Source organism: Ammodytes marinus, assembly GCF_949987685.1.
Source record: "Ammodytes marinus genome assembly, chromosome: 5".
Taxonomy (NCBI): Eukaryota; Metazoa; Chordata; class Actinopteri; order Uranoscopiformes; family Ammodytidae; genus Ammodytes; species Ammodytes marinus.
Window position 1 is genome coordinate 14969041 of NC_137234.1, and position 17741 is coordinate 14986781.

At 45.2% G+C, this 17741-nt stretch overlaps 1 protein-coding gene across 2 annotated transcripts in view; it reads right to left on the bottom strand.

Moving 5' to 3' along the window:
• Nucleotides 1-7388: 7388 nt before the first annotated feature.
• The window catches only part of otud7a (OTU deubiquitinase 7A), a 41606-nt gene continuing 31253 nt past the window's right edge, over nt 7389-17741 (bottom strand). For both annotated transcript variants that reach the window (XM_080027085.1, XM_080027086.1), the window contains 5 exons: nt 16266-16393; nt 15737-15886; nt 10376-10490; nt 9421-9505; nt 7389-9076 (listed from right to left, as the gene is read on the bottom strand). In XM_080027085.1, the coding sequence (XP_079883211.1) occupies nt 7505-9076; nt 9421-9505; nt 10376-10490; nt 15737-15886; nt 16266-16393 (2050 nt within the window). In that variant the 3' untranslated portion in view covers nt 7389-7504. The remainder of the gene's footprint in view (nt 9077-9420; nt 9506-10375; nt 10491-15736; nt 15887-16265; nt 16394-17741) is intronic.

Genomic DNA, 17741 nt, shown 5'->3' on the forward strand with positions numbered 1-17741 from the left:
TCACTACATTCAAGTATTACAGTTGTACAGTTCCTTGGATTCTACACACATTCAATGTGCTGGTCTTAGCTGCTCTGCTGTACCTTTTTATGGCATTATTTTTTACATGTTAGACAATATATTGTGACCATGTCCTATGCAAATATGAAAAATAACAGATTGTTGAATAATGTTTGTTGTCATAAAGTTGTATGCATGAAATAGTGAAGTTTACATTTGGAAATAAATTCATAAAATAAGCAGCTACAATTTTGTTTGTTCTCTTTTCCTTTTTCTGTTAAAGTGACACGTCGTTATGTGGCTGCTGCTGAACAACGATAAACACATCTTTTCTTGATAAGATCGCATATTAATTGGTGCTGGTTGAAGGACTTTCATAGAACCAGGTTAGCTGTTTACCCATAATTCTTCAGGCTTTATGCTGAGCTATGCAAACCATCTTAAATACAAGTTTATATTTATAAGTTTGTATTAATCTATTTAATAGGGTGAATAATTGTTTGTTAAAAAAAAATAAGAGTAATGAGTTCCATTAGCTAACATTAGCTATCATAAGCTAAAGCTAATTCCCAACTCAAGAGGCAGCTCCTACTTGTGCATTTCAAATGCCACTGCACGCAATTGGATAGCACTACAACCAATCAGAGCAATGAACAAGGTGACGTATTAAGCCCCGTTCGTTTAGCGAACAGCGGGATTAACTGTTAAATTAAACTTTTGCCACTCTAAATGTGGCGCAGCCTTTGCGGGCTTCACGTAACGCCCATATTTACCCATACATAGTCATTGACACGCCCGAATTAATATCATTTACTGAGTGCATGAAGGCGGTAGTGGCAATCGCTGAATGAAAGGAAAATGGAAAAATAGACTCCACACGGTGTATATCACTGCGGTTACGCCAAAGTACCCGTTGGAGAAGTGGCGACCAGGGAAAATTTAGTTTTGGTGGCACAGTGTGAGGGTACAAAAACACATAGATACTAAAAGCCGCGAAAAATTAGCACAGTATGTGATGTACAGTAGGCTTATGATTAGTGTGTGGAACTGTGCACTCCTGTCTGCCTGACTGAGGCATCGAGAACAGCGTCAGTGTAAAAGTAATAGGCTGTATTCCACCTCAATATTATCAGAATGAATCCAATAACATGCAGATAGGTTATTCTTTAATAGCCTAACTGCAGAGCTTATTCGAACGTTTTTTTTTTTTTTTAGCACTCATATCTTCGTTTGTAGGCTATTTAAGATCTTAATTCGTTTAGTTTTTGTTGGTATCACTCCATGGAAAAATCCGTGGAGGCATTTTTTTTATTAGTTGTAAGAATGGCTTCATCCGATTTGCAAAGGAACTCCATATATGATAGACCTACATGGCTTATAATAGGCCTATATCTGGATTCATTTTACACAACCACATTCGTTCTCGCACTTCATACATGTGCCGACGGAGTCGCCGTTTCTCCTTTCTCCACTTTCTGTGCGTACGCATGAGTCAGAGTTTGCGTGGAGGAACGCACATCTTCCCGTCAAGTTTGCTTTTTATAAATCCCAATGTTTGCGTAGAAATTGGCGTGCGCCCTCTTCTGGGCGTACGCCACGTTTATAAATGAGGCCCCAGGGGAGCTTCCTTGCTTGCATTTGTAAAAGTATTTGAAACATTAAAGTAGCCGTTTAGAATTACAGGAGTGAACTGTAAAGGGGTAGAGTGTTATTCCCCAGTTGAGCAGCCTATTCTCACTAGACTGCCATGTGCTTCAGTATTATTCTTGCAACAGGAAGTACACCTTGTTCCCTCACTTCACCCATGCAAATATTTACCGTAACTGCTGGGGTATCGACAATGGGTGGGGCACCAAATGCTGGGGACTCCTTCCTTCCTTATTGTATTTCAGGCCGTGTAAACTGATAAATACTGTGAAGTTCCTGTATACACAGTAGCCTAAACTTGCAACTTTACAAGAATGGATTATTCAGAAGTGCACTTTTGAACTCCATGTGACGTGCACAAAGCCACGTTTCTCACTCCACCTGCTTTTCGCTTCTTCACATGCTTTTTCTCCCTCTTTTAAGCCAAGTGTGCCCCCCCCCCCCCTCCCACCCCAGCAGAGATCACAGGCGTGGCCTTTTCCTGCTCACACACAGTGAATCATGCAATGTGTAGTGAGACAGGAAGGAAGAGAAAGGGCGAAGGCATTAAAATTGTTGATGAGAACTCTTGGTGTTCTTCTCCCTGCTCAATCTGTACACACCTCCTGTCTCCGGGCAAGTTGGAGCTACCAGCACACCATGCTATACACCACACAAACAGACAAGCTGCCACCCCTGGCACCACCATACAACTTGGTGTGCCATCACAGCTGGCATGCTACCAGAGCTTGTTTTTTCATATTGTGTGGCAACATGAGGGACTTCTCCGTAGTAATTTTTTTGTTTATTCCTTTGTATTCTTTCAATTGTGTTAAGCTTTCTTGGCAGGGAGCTGTTCTAAAGCAAAAAATTGTCTCCTAAATATAGAAATCGCGCATTTTTCTCTGCATGCTAGTGAGGCCTCTACTTATGCAACAAGTCTCACTCGAGTCCCTCTGCAAAACCACAGACTGACTAATTCACACATATCTCGCCTTATTACAATAAATATCTTACGTTTCTGATGTTTTTTTTTATGGGTGAAGCAAATATACTTTCTCTGGATTGCCCATCTTTTAGTCACATGTTTATTATCGAGATGACACAGTTTCCCCTCTGTAGTGAGCTGTATTGCTGCAGATGCTGGGCAAAGTACAGACAGTTATATGAGCAGTGAGAGCACATTCTCTGCTGTAATCAGCCTGCAGACAGGATGTGGGGGCGGAGGAGGAGGCGCTTTCACTTTGACTGATCTATCTCTTCAGTCACACCTTTTTCTATAGGTTTTTTTCAGCACCCTTTCAACCAGGTGAAGTTCTGTAAAGGCTACACCCAGAATACAACTCAGATATTTACAGTTTGGCCAGTCAGAACCCCCACCGCGAGTCACTTTGAATGCATTATCTTTAAGGGAAAGTACAGTACAACGCTTCAGAGAGATGGAGGATGAGGATGAAGGGGATGGGTGGGTGGTGGTGTTACCTGTCGCTGATTGGTGCACCCAACCCCCAGAGACACTAGAAAAAGTCTAGAGAGCGTGGGTGGTTTTTGTGGGCTGGAAAAAAAGGGGCTGTGCTCCACTGAGCTGTGTGGGCAACGCTGACTTCAAGACTCAGTGGAATCCACGGAAAAAGAGGGAGAGAGGTGCAGCAGCAGCAGCAGCAGCAGCAGTAGCAGTAGTAGTAGTGGTGGTCCTAATCACACAGAGGGCCGTGTGTGTACATCCCCCTTCCTCTCCATGCCAAAGCCCCAGAAGGCAGGCTGCAGGACCATGTGATGCTACCCACTCTCCACTAGCATTGCATGGCAGGGCTGGCGCTAGATCCTGCAGAGCGGGTGGGATGAGCTCAGATATTGGAGGCTGGCACTGGCTGAGAAGAGAACAAGGCTAAGTTATGGGAAGTGGTGTGTGTGTGTGTGTGTGTGTGTGGAGGGGGGGGGGGGGAATTAACACTCACTGCAGCAGAGGCATCAAAGCCAGCAACCTGCTTAAAGCTCAACAACACTAAATGCTGTCAGGTAGCCCACAGTGGCTTACAATTGAGTTGATCTAACTATTCAATTTATACACCCATGGATACAATTACTAGTCGGACATTTTAATTTCATTGCCTTAATGAGACAACAGAATAAATAATCAATATTTATGAACTATTGTGTTGTGTGTTGAAGCTTCTAATGGGTTGCAACTGTGTGAGGAAAGAGAGAGATGCATCTGAGGGGGGAAATAATAACACAGTTTAGAATGTGTGTATCCAGCTGTTTTTCTTTGCTTATGAATCTTGTCTTGAAATGAGTTGAGTGAATTTGACAACATGGAGGCTGTGCTTTTCCCTACTGTGCTGTTTGAGAGGATGAGAGGCAAACGGCCACTATATATGCCTGATAGAGCTCTTTGTTGCTTTGAAAAGCAGAGGGAGGTCCTTCATGCAAATTCAAAAGGAAATTCTGGGAAAAAGGGGACACAAGAAAGAGGACAATGCACCGTGTCTCATTCAGTACTTGTTATGGAATAAGCCGGATACATGAGCTTGGGATTCATTGCTCTGGAGAAAAAAAGGGCCCTCGTGCTCGTTGTGCCATTTTGTGACTCACATTTCACATCACGTGGAGATGTATTTCATCTTCAAAAAACTTTACATTCCGTATTATAAGCCGCCGCGGTCCATAACCATGACCTGGAGCGGTTGGAGATGTGAGTCTTACCCACATAACAGCGTTGTCTCCAGCAGCCCAGTCACGAGACTTTACACTCAGTCAGAAATATGCACTTCATCCCACACATGACAGACTGCTGCCCACCAAGTAACCTTCTCCACACTCTCACTCCACCAACTCAGTCAGCTGCTATACTGTTAGGACTGTGGATTTGTGATAAAAGCAAAGGCCTCATACTCAAAGAATGTTTCTAGTGTATTTAAGAGTTCTGACCCTGTTTTCACAAACATTTTTTCTCTCCTCACTTGATGAAAGATGTGGGTTAATTTTAGTTTGACAAGACCATATGATCTGTAGCAACGCTAGCAGCTACGTGAGGCTGTTCTTCGTTTTGATTTGACCTTGCTTAACCATGCTCACATAACCACACTCAAACGTTTACCCCGTTCATCATTTTAGGTAAGTGTGTTGGCATGCTGACATTTGCGAAATTGCATTTAACACAAGTAGGCCTAGGGCTGAAGCTGATGGGAATGCCATTAGTTTTGCAGTTATTCTGTCCTAAAGAGAAGTATTGGACAAATAAATACTCCCACCTGATGATAGCTGAACCACAAACCAACAAAAGTCAGTGAATCACCAAAGAATAAAGGATATATCCCCTGGGAACCAAGAATGTTTGGATCAACCTTTGTGCCAATCCACCCTGTAGATGTCTAGGTGTTCCAGGTAAGTGAACACTTTCACCAGCTGTTAGCGCTAGATGAAAAGTCAAAGGATGCTCAAAGTCATTATGGTTTATGAACGTCTGTGCAAAAGGCCATTATGGGAAATAATTAAACCTCTCCGAACATCCTGATCTTAATATGTTTTGATACATGGCTTATGCGCCCATGCCATGCAGCAAGACCTCATCGCATTAACCGGCACAGAGATGGAGGATACTTCACAAGGTTGCACTTGCTTTTCTGGGGACTGTTTCTCGCCGCGTGGCGTCAATCCCTTCAGCCAATGTAGGAGTGTCTCTGGAAGAACAAGGCAGAGTTACAGCTCTCGGTCTGGAATGCCGTCCTACTTGGCAGTTCACTCAAAAGGTTCTCAACCCTGTAATCTTTGACAGATTTTGATGGGAACTGTACACCTCTTTCTCTTTGATTTGACCTGATTTAATAAGCCCACACAAGATTAATGACCTTTATCCAATAATATTCTAAAAGAAAATCAGGTATGGAAAGACAGGGTTTAGAGCAGAAGGCTTTCTCTAGCATCTATCAAGTAGTTACATTATGGGAATTGTAGGATCTTCCATTTGAAGATTGACCTACATTTTGCGACGAAAGAATCTGGATATGTTGGTCTCTTCGGCATCAATTTTGACGATGCCAAATAGTATATTGCAATGTTAAAATGCTGATGTATCCCAACAGCGCATACATAGCAAACAAACGTGCATTGTACTGTATGTGGATTAAGAGAAACCTAAACCACATGATCTGCCTGGTTTCCTTATACAATAACTTGAAACTGTTGAACATTTCCCATGATTACCTCCTTGGATATAAACAAAAAATGACGCAGACACACCATGTTTGTAACAATAAACTATTTTTTTCTTCATATTTACATCTGTACCTAATGTGCAAATTAATAATTTAAAGTAGTGTAAAACTCTTAAAGGAATACAAAATCATATCTTACAGTCCTAACATGGTGAGAGTCCATGAACTTGTCACATAGAATCAGAGGAGCAACACTGCAGTGTGTACAGGAGAGAGAGACAGAAGCGAACCCAGGGAGCAGTGGGCATCCTTGGCCAGGACACACGTAGTTAAGGACAGCATGGTACATTATCCAAGCATCACCAGAACAAACAGCAACACAAACACTGCGTCTTTTACAGTAGTCATGTTGAATGAGCAGAAAGCACTTGGAGGCCCGGGGTTTCACAAACCCCACTGATTGGTTAAAGCACTGATGATCACAAAGGCTTGAGGTGCTCTTAGCAGCAGGTGCTTCTTTTGACGGCCTCTAGATATGGAAGAAGAGCAGACAAATCTCACACTGGACCGGTGACACATCTATACTGCAGGTCACCACAGAGTGCTAATAGCATGATTGCACATCGTGTTGTGTGGGTGTGTAAGGGGATGAGACACGTAATCACACTTCAGACAAATACGTATCGGCACCGCTCTCACGACCCACAATTCTCGTCATCTGATACGCTGGCCAAATAGAGTGGACTGGTTAACAGGTGACTCAGAGAAACACACCATAAACACTGCATATTTGAGAAGCAATTCATCCTGTGCATTGTTCAGTGTTTGCCACCACAACAACAACAAATGTTTTGGGAAATTTGAATCTTTTTTTACAATTTTTTTTTTTTTGGCAGTGCTTGTGGTCTTTAATGAGGTCGACTACGGGCAGAAATGTGAAATGATATCTTATACAATATTTTGAGTCCAATTCTGACACAGCAAACCTTTGCACCGTGGTAAGAACGAAAGTACACTTAACAAATGAGATAGTTTTACAATTCATCCTAATCCAACATTACAATCTATAATGCTCACACAATTTAATGTCTGTAGTTCAAATTTGTTTACAAAAGCACACCGTGACAATCCTTTACAATTTACAAGACACAGTTAACCTACAGTAACTATATTATTGGTGCATAGACAAACTTGGGAGAATGTGTAGCAAAAAATCACGAATTTATTGCTTTAAAGTCTAATATTAATCTCCCATTAAATTTCTTTTTGATTGCAAAAACAATTACAAATTTTTCCACAGAGATTTTAAAGAACCAAGCAGAGGTATTGCATTCAAACTGATTCAAAGAGCTAAAATGTTCCCTCCTGATGAGATGCAAATCTTTTGTACTTTGAAAAATAAAACTTTCCCTCACATACAGAAAGTTACATCACAGAGAGATGGCTTTTACTCTAAAACAAGTAAAAGACTAAATTCAATGAGACAGAAAAATAATAGCACAATTTCTGGCCAAAGCTGCTCACTGTTTCAAATTCTGCTTCCCCCATTATAAAGTAACACTCTTTACTAACAAGGGAAGGGTGACAGGAATACAAGAGCATTCTTCAACAAAATAGGAAAATGTTTTCCACCATGTTATTCTAAATGCAGAGTGCAGATGGTGTAGTTCCCTCAAGTTTCCTGTGGCTTTACTGACAAGTGGCTGAAGTGGCTGTGATGGCTATGCAGGCCTCTGCACTTTGCTCTCCCTCTCCCTGCGCTTTAGATCCTCTCTGAAGCAGTAGGAGCAGTAGTTGTCGGTCTCTGGCCTTCCGTAGAAGGAGCAGTTCTCCCTCTTGCAGCGGCGCTGCTGAAAGCAGTACAAAGGGCTTCCAGAGCTCCGCCCTTTGGTTTTGTCTTGGTTGAGCCAGGTGTGCGACGTGTTGTCCTCATCCGCAAACTCCAGGCAGTCCTGAATGTCCCCCGCATTGAACCCATTGGTGTAGGTGTGGGACTTGTGTTCGCCGGGCATGTTGTACGACAGTGTCTCTATGGTGTTAACAGTGCGGACCCCCGACAGGCGAGCGGGGCTGTAACTCTGGGAGGAGAGTGTGCGGTTCTGCTGGGGGTAGGTGGCGCATGTCTTTAGGGTGCCCACCAAGGGCTTATAGGGGTCATCTTGGAAGATGGAGGATTGCATGTTGACATCTTGTAAGTGAATCACGCTGTGCCTCTGGATGGGCGGTGTATGGCTGTAGTGCGCGGACACGGGAACGGGCCCGGGTCTCTTAGCACAAAAACTGGGGGAAGAGTAAGGCGCAGGGGCTGGATGTGAGACATGGTGGGAGGCCGTCGGCGGGGTGAGAGGAGGGAGTGGGACGGAGACGAGAGGGGCGGCAGGAATGGGACTGTTCCTGCCCTGCATCTTGAGACTGAGCGGGGGCTGCTGGGAGCTGTGGCTGTAGGAGTGGGTGTGGTGGGGCAGGACAGGGGAGCAGCTCTCCGGAGGCGAGCTGTCCGACCTTTCCCTCTGGAAGACACTCTCGTGCTCGGGCTTCTTCAGCGACGGTTCGTTGGTGGCTGTGGTGGCGGGGGGCTTCTTCTCCGTCTCCTTCCTCTTGGTCTCCTGCTCCTGGCTGAAGCGCTCCTGGGCGTTGGTCAGGTAGTAGCTGATCATCTCCTCGTGGAACTGGTGTCGATGGCTGGTGAGCAGGAGGCCGGCGAAGATGAACTTGCGCTCCCCCTGCATGGCGGCCCGCAGGATGTTGAGGCTGAGCTTGACGTCGGTGCTGTATTTCCAGTTCTCCAGGCTCTTGTCCCCGGAGACTCTGCCTGCACTGTCCTGTCTCTCTGTGGGGGAGGAGCTGGAGGGTTTGTCGGTCGGGGAGGGACTGGTGGTCTTCTCAGAAGAGGTGGAGCTGGCCGAGTGGCCCGACTCCTCTTTGCTTCCCTTGGATGCTTTAGATTCCTTCTTCTTGTTGGTCTTCTCCCCTCCGTTCTCTCCACCACGACCTGAGCCAGAGTTCGATTTGTTCATTTTGCCGTGTACGAGGCCGCCCAGACCTCCCATGTTCTTCTTCAGCTTGATTCCCAAGGTTTTGCTGAAGCTCCCCAGTTTGTTGGCGACAGAATCGGTCCTGCTCTTGTCTTTGTCCTTGCGCTGCTTGTCCTTGTCCTTCTCCTTGCTGGGCTTGCCGTTGTTGACGTTAGAGTTGCTGCCAACAGACTCACGGTCAGAGTCCATGGACTCAGCTAGAGACTGGACATCCTCACCTGCAGAGGCGGTGGGAGACTCTGGCTGAGCCAGGGGAGCCTGCACAGAGATACAAACACATACAGCAATGAAGAAAGAAACACAGAACATAGCACATGCAAATGATGTCTGCGGGACATTTTCCAAACTATTAGGTTGAATGGATCATTCAGAATTCATGTCTAGTTTAAAAGTGGTGAGCTTTTAAAAACATTCTTAAAGAGAACATTGTTGGCTGATGATTCATAATAAGTATAAACACATGAATGTCTGGGATTATTACTGACAGTAAATACAACTGATTGATGGACTCTGTGGTCTACAGAACATCTGGAAAGGCGGAGTCTCTCCGGGGCTTAATTAACCATGACAAACAGGACACAAGTGTGAGAAAACGTAGTTACCCTAGTTTCAGATGGAATTCGGATCCATGTTACATTCATGTAGTTGTGCAGCAGGTTGAGTTTGGCCTCCAGGGATAAGATGAGACTGAGGGAGAACATGGTAAATGGTAAATGGACTTGTATAGCGCTATATCTCCGTTTATCACAGACCCAAAGCGCTTTACATTGTTTTTTGTACACATTCACCCAGTCACACACACATTCATACACCGATAGCAGCAGCTACCACGCAGGGTAGGCTTAGCACTAGGGTGCTAAGCTAACTAAGCTAACTATCGGGAGCAATTCGGGGTTCAGTGTCTTGCCCAGGGACACTTCGACATGTGACGGGGAGACGGGGGATCGAACCTCCGACCCTGCACACCAGAGGCGAGCTCCCTACCCACTTCGCCACTGCCGCCCCAACATGGAGCCACCATTAAGCAACGAGGAGTTGACAATTGACAAAAAAATTTCCTAAACCTTAATGGCATGTCATTCATTTTTATTGAAATTAAAAACCATGCCTGCAATGCATTAGGGTAATACATGGTATTAGTGAGTGGCTTTTTCAGCATCCTTTCTCTCTATTTCTGCATGGTTCATACTGCAGCTTGTTAAAGTTAAGCTAACCCCCTGACTGGCAGGAATGTGAAACAGAAACCCTTACATAAACTCGTTGCTAAACTCAGAAAGGGTGTTGCTGCTTTAGTGAGGCCGTTCCTGGGAAACCCTATGGATGACTGACGTGACTCACAATTTGCTCTCTCTCTGCTCACTCTTTGAACTGACCTGAGCCCGGAGCCCATAATCAGAGTTAAATCCCCCACATGCAGCCTTGTGGGTAGACTAACAGAATTGCCTTAGAGTGCAGTTTTTCCTCTACTCTCTCACCCTTCATGGCTTTTGTAGTCAGCGTCTCTGTGTGCTTTGTTGATAAGCATCAACATGCTGTGATATGCTACACAGGACTTACTTTGCTAGCTTGGTATTATCATTGTCGTCCCTCCCCCACTCCCAGTCCCTGCCAGGGTCCACGGCGAAATGGAGTGCCAGCAGCTTGTGCTCCGAGTCCGTCAGGGGGATAACAGCTGGAAGAGATGAGATTATCAGAAGGTTAGTTTGGTCTAGCTTTACCACAGAACTTGACATTGCACGCCATTCCATTCTCTAACAAGGCCACCCAGGGGGTGCTAAAGGGACACCGTACCGTGACACACACACTAGAATAATGCCACGTTAATTATCCCACATGTCCGTCATCATCGGGTAAGGTATACTGTGGGTGAATTCTATCTGCCATCCATTTTTTAGGCAGAGAAGGAGCCGTGACCAGTGAGTGTGTCACTCACACTGACTCCTTCAGACGGAGAAGGGCCTCTTATAACACAGACTGGTCTCTAGCCTGGTTCTCTGAGCTACTGTACTTGTCTGTGTAGTTTAGTGTAACCAACTTTTTAACCTTTTTGCACAATTACAATTACAATTTGGGGTTGTAGCTGAAATGGGGGTTTTAACTATATAAATAATCCAGTTGAAAGATCAGAAATACTTAACTGAAAGGTTAAGATTTAGCATTACATGGACCTTTTGTGACACAATTTTGACTGATTCCATCAGTATTCTTAAATTGGCTCTTATTTTCATTGCCATCTTTTCTAGTGGTCTGATTCACTGAAATCTGAAATCCCAGCAGTAACCTTTGTGACTACAGCGTTACCTTTACCAATAGGAATAATGACTAAAACTATTATAAATGGGAACCGGGGTTGTGATAAACTGGAACCATCTCTTAGCTAATACGAGAGGAAATGGTAGCCTTGGCATGATGCCACTGCTGCTTAGATTTACGTTGAAGCGAGTAGCTCTACAGTTGTCAAGTCTGTACATGATGATTTGGTTTAGTAATAGAGTGCAATCAGACACGGCGCCCGGTACAGAATAAGCACAGGAGTGCTTAAATAATTTCATCCATCCAACTGATATGATCAGGTACTTACAAGCAGGAAGAGGTTGTTCAACACTAATCACTGGACGCAGAACATAAAACAGACACCCACCCGGGCTTCCTCTCGTGGGAGGCTTGCTTACAGTATACACAGCGCGGGTGTGTACGCGTTTTGTTTGTGTGTGAGTGCATGGCTGTCTTTGGAAAGAACAGTGTGAGCAAGACCAGCTTATAGACCCCACTGGCCCACATGACAGCTCTCCTCAGGCTACCTAGTGTGGGGGCTGCTGTCCACATGACAGCAGAGAGGCAGGCTGTTTAGGCCCAGGACATTCCAGCCTTTCCCTGTTAGCCCCAGATGGAAGATACAGTCTCCTCCCCGCCTCACCAATTCTTCCACTGCCAACAGGCTGCTCTGTTCTGCAGGCTTGATGGGGACACAGACACCAGCAGCAACGGCACCTTGTGTGTCCTTGTGTGTACCCCACCATCAAACTGCAAGTCAAACACTCCTTTCCCTCTCTTGGGTCTCCTTTTTGAGTGTCTCTGCCTATACGGGCAAAGTACACCATACAGCATGCTATTTGTCCAAATACCAGTGGTACAAGCAGTGTGTGTGGTGTCTTAAGTCCTTGAAACAGAATTAGTGCAGCCACACCCCACCCACGACAGCACATTTAACACTGCTAACGTGATCGCATATATTTATATCTGACACCATTGGTCGCTTAGCAAACAGATTCCATCAGCTCAGGAAAATGACATAACAGATAGCACTGCTGACAAATTAGGAAGAAAATCCCAAGGTTGCATTTGCGTCATGTCTTCAAATTACAATGAATTTTACACCATATAGCTACCCCCAAAAAATGAATTGAGAACATGGGCATGGTAGCACTGCAAACTGGGAGAAAGAAAAAAAGAAAGAAGGATCCAGGAACTCTCTCTCTTGCCCAGAAACATTGAGTCCCAATCACAAACGCACAAAGATAGACAGAACACCGGCTCCCACTCAGTTCCCTTTTGGGTCATGCAGCAGGCAGCCGAGGTTCTGTGAGGTGGCGTCCCGGCTCCCACGATGCAGCTGTCCTCCCCTTCTCGCCATTCCAAAGTGCTGTGTGCGCTGTTGTTCCCCGGCTTGGGCCCCGGTCCAAAAACAAGAGATTCAACACTGCCAATTGAGCTGTGGGGGACTAAAGTGTGCTGTAATGTATTTACTATCGCTGTTGGCAGCCATGTTCTGTTGTCCTTGAACGACCCATTCCCATAGCTTGTGCACGGATGACATCATAGCTGTCTGTGGTATGCGGGCTGTGTACTCAGCAACAGAGCTGCTAGCATGCCTCGTATTGCTAAGCTTGCATCTTTGATTTGGGGCCCATCCCCGAATACAGACAGGGGAGAAAGGGGTGGGGGGGCACCTGAGGAAACAGCTTATGGAAATGAGGTAGGTATCCTATATGAACAGTCATCCATGTGATTTGATTTGCTATGAATGTGTTTGCTTAATGAACATGTCAAGTAGACCATGCCTTGTATCATGAGAGCAGAAAGAGAGAGGGCTCTCTCTTAAACTTCCTTTTAGAGGACAACTTCATCCATTACAAGCTTTAATTCACAGCAGTGACACTGAGCCAATGTTTCCTCTGTTTTGAGAATCAAGAACAATTTGTACTGTCTGGAAAATGCACAAATTGGAATTCCTGACTTTGGTCAGTCCGCACAGCTGCAGACTTAAAGGGCCCAATTCACCCGAGTAAACAGCAGCCGTGCATATAAACCAGCCTAAGCTTTTCTGGCCACAGATTTTTTTTTACAGCGGAACCAAGGTGGTAATTACAAGAGCATCCCATTTGAAGTAACACATATAACCACAACAAATAGCATTTTAATTCTCATCGCCATATTGATTTCATTAGGCTGACGGCACAGGGAGTAATACACTGGGTGGCTTTAATAGATAGAGAAGTTGAACTTAGCCAGAGCTGGATGTTTACACCGCACTGTTATGTAGGTGGTCTTTGTGTAAAAGACGACCATTTACTTCATTTCGAATGGGTGTTGGAGGGTTGACTATGGGAAGCCAAAGAAAACCTGGAAGTGTTTTGGTATTGGGACCGGTGCTTAAAATAGCCTCCAGAATGTTGTTAAGGGCCAGTTCAACTCATACGTTGTTTAACCACGGGAGCACAAACAAGCTGATAAAAGGCATGGCGTGCCTACTGAGGAGCCAGTCATTATCACACAGCAGGTGAGCAGCGGTGGGCTGATAGAAAACATTACATACCAGTCAGTGAGCACAGGAAAATCTGGGTTCACCTGACCCTGCCTTACTCAGGAAAGCCACATCTTTTGGGATGTGCTCACAAAGAAAAACAGAAATAAAAGAACAACCCTCTGACTTCAGTCACACCTGCCTTGATGTTTTTCTTTCACCATCCATCCACCATCAATACAGTCACAGCAGCCTTGCAAAAGCAGGCCATAAAACAGGGCAGTAGCGTGACGTGTCAGTGTGATTTAGAGTCAGGTTACTAGGGGGTTGGTGAGTGGGTGCTCTGCTATAATCTTCCACACAGAAAGGGCTGAAGAAAAGAGCCAGTATTCTAACCCCCAGCCTCTAGCACCTGAACACACACACACAGGGCCGGTCGGCTCTCGGATGCTCTTTGCTGGGCCGAGGGGGAAACTGAGAGCCACCCCTTACCACCTGAGGCGTCTAAACATTGGCCATACTGTCACGAGAGAAGGGGTTGGTTTGCTGTGGCCCCAGCAGGCCGGGGGCCCAGCCCATATGTGGTGATTGTGGTGAGGGGCTTAGGGGCCGGCTGGGGCTACTAGTCTGCCCTAATTGGCAGTGGAGGATTAGGTCAATCCGACCCTCTGACTGTCTGTCTGTAAGCCATATTGCACAATGCACTGTTTTTCAAAATTCAGGAATGTTAACGAAAAAAATTATTTCAAACAAATACATACAACTCTACTTCTTACAAATCCAAAATATGCAGAGAAACATAACCAGACAAGCACAGATTGCTGTGTAATACGATTCATCACGTGACAAACAAATGCAGCAAGCTGAGCGTACAAGTGTTTTCATAACATCCTGGACAGAGACTGTAGACAAAAAAAAACACTCTGATCCTATCACAGGACACAATGTACCAGAATGAAAAAAGTCTTGCAGTGGTGTTGTGATGGTGAAGCTACGGCGCTAACGTTGGACTTATGCTCCATCTGGTGGACAAAAAGAAAACAACCCTGTCTGCCACATTTAAAACACCCAAATGACAGTAGGAGTGCTGAATAGCTATAGGCTGTTGAGTGGGTTTTGGCTTTGATGTGCTGCTGGCATTAAAAAGGGAATGACTTCAGGGCAGGAAATGGCAGGTTAGTAATCATGTCTGCCTGTTAGTCTGCAGTGGTCGTAGTCAGACTTAATAACTAGGTTGGTGTTTACAGGCAGAAAATAGGACTTTACATGCTCAGGAAAAAAAAGCTCCAGAGAAGGAGGATGACAGCGAGAAAGGAAGAGAGAAACAGTTTGCGCAAGTGTATCTGCATTTGCCAGAGAGAAAAAAGGAGATGGGGTTGGCCGGCTGCCCACGCAAATGACAAGTGAGTTCCACCCACTGAGTCAAGTACAGAAGTGCCGTGACTACTGAGACTGGTTGTCAAGGAGATCCTCTCTATTTGTCTAGTGAAGGAACTCCGTGGAAGGGTTACTCTGACCTAAGAAAAAAAAGGCAATGCATCCGGGGTGGGGGCACTGGCATCTGGAAAAAACAAGACAAAAACAAAAATTGCCTCCCAACAAAAAGGGAAAATCAACACGGCCTCATCTGAATGTAGCACAATCACCGTGCTCGGGCACAGAAACCAGTCACAGTCTTCTGTGAAAGACACAATGGCATAAGCAGACCAACCTACTGTGAGAAACTCCAGAGAGTGTAATGTAAACACACAATAATAATAACAGGCTTAAATGATTTGGTCAATGCTATACGTAAGTCAAAGAGGAAGAAGCGTGCTGTCCACTTTCCCTCCATGTTGGACAGTCCCTGGTTCCCGCTGCCAACTGGCCTGTTTTAATAATAGATCACAGGTAATTAGACTGCCGTCTCATACATTATTCACCCCTGAGCAGGACAAGCAGAACGCTCACCCTCACTCTCGCCATCCACCCACTTCAAAGTTAAAAGCAAAGACGGCTTAACTATTACTCAACCGATAACTTTTGCACATTGCAGCAGGTGACATTTTTAGGATTTTTTAGGAATAGGAGGTAGAGAAAAGGTGGTGGTTTATATTCCACCATCGTCTTTTTTTCCCCTGACGAGATTTACGAGTATGTGCTTTGGTGACTTCTTGCTTTGAGCTTTGGCTTACCTTGCTCTCGCTGCTGGTCTCTCTGCTCCATGGACACCAGAGCAGAGAAGTGAGCCTGATCGTAGGCCAGGACCAGAGGGGAGCAGTGGCAGCGGCTCGGGGGAACCTCCAGAGGCAGGTACAGTCCTCCAAACGGGATGGGAGCAAACGCTGGAATGAGGTCAGAACAACATTATAAATTTGTTTGGTCATTTCAAATGTGTTTATTAAAAGGCTCCCCCATTGGCTGATGCCGCAGCAGTCAGTTTACACTTGCTGAGGGTCCTCACCGGACATACGATACATACACATTACATGATAGACATTTCATCACAATATTATGGGTGAAATCACATCAATATCCTATACACATATTTGCGCTTATATACATACACATGCATGTACAGTATATACGCGCACACACAAATACGCGTGCACACACACACACACACACACACACACACACTAGCATTTATTATCGAAAATGATATCAGTCCGGTGCTTCTGCTACTGTGTCACAGAAGAGCGAGGGTAAGCGCGGTTAGCCTACCTTCTCCTCCTGAGTCTCTGAGCATGGTGTCAGCCACCACCACAATGGGTCTGCGTAACACGTGGGCCAGCACAAACACATGGAACTCCTCCAGACTCTCATAGACCGGATCCTCAGAGTTATCCACCCTGCAAGGAAAATACAAAGAAACATGGAATACATGTGGGACCATGGGATACTATGACAATTTCCTGGTGAAGCCAAAAACAGTAAAAAAGCTCCTGCTCATTGTGTGCCTGCATAATCTTATGTGATCCATTTTGGCCCTTCGGCTACGTTTAACAGACAGGACAACATGTGCAGAGATCCATCTGTTCCTGCATTGTGTTGGAAAGAAAGAGAGCAGGAGAGAGAAAGAGGGAGGGAGGGAGGGAGGGGTGAAAAAAGAAAAAAGGAAAAGTAGAGGCAGAACTCTCAGGCATGCAACCACCAGGGGAACCAGAGGATGCGCAACAATTAAGTTGTCAGCCACACAAACAGCCACACTGCCAAATTGGCTCTAATAAAGAGGCTCTTAATATGTAAATCCCACTCATCCTATTTAGGGGGGCTCATCTCACACTAGGACCATCTAACATCCCTAACCTGATTACTGTATTACAGTCAAACTCAGTGAGAGGTTAAAACCACCAGCATAACTGAGTAAATGATGCTCGTGTCTTTGCACGTATTGTAACATGACATTATATTTTAAACTCAGATGAGTATTAGTGACTGTGTGCGCAGATAACCACAATCAGCTTTAAGTCTTCCTCCACCATTTCAGTTGCTATACCTACATCTATCTGAACAAAGCATGTGTGTTTATTTCAGCCAAGATGGAAACACAAGACAAACCACAGGGTTTCTGTGCGTAGGAGGAAACCAGAGTTAGTTTCCGAACGGCCTGTGTAGCATGAGATAAAACCACTCTTATACTTTTATATTGTAACAGGGGGAGGGGGCCCAATCACATCACCTGCTCAAAGCAACCCACAGCTCAGGTCAAGGCTGTTATAACAGGGGGCGCCTTTAGCTCAGTCGGTAAGGCGTCCCCCTCCCGGGCCGGGCCCAGCAGCAGACCCGGGTTCGATTCCCGCCCGCGGTCGTTCTCTGCATGTCACTCCCCTCTCTGCCCCATTTCACCTCTGTCTCTCTGCACTATCAATAAAGCATAAAAATGCCCAAAAAATATATTTAAAAAAAAATGGCTGTTATAACAGAAAGTATTGGTACTCAAGTATTCCAGAAGATGGCACTGCCTCACACGAGAGCTTTCCACGATGCTATTAAATCAACAAGGCCAATTGGAAAGAGCAACAGTCCGACAGAGTTTCCCTGACAAATCCATCTCAGTGAGAAGGTCACTTTTGTTTTATTGGTGGTTTCCACGTGCTGTGTTTCCAATGCACAAGGCATTAAACAGTGTGTGAGAGCTGTGCTATGGGATGAGAGCTGCACAACTCGCCACTTCTCGCTATGCTTTGTTCCGTTCAT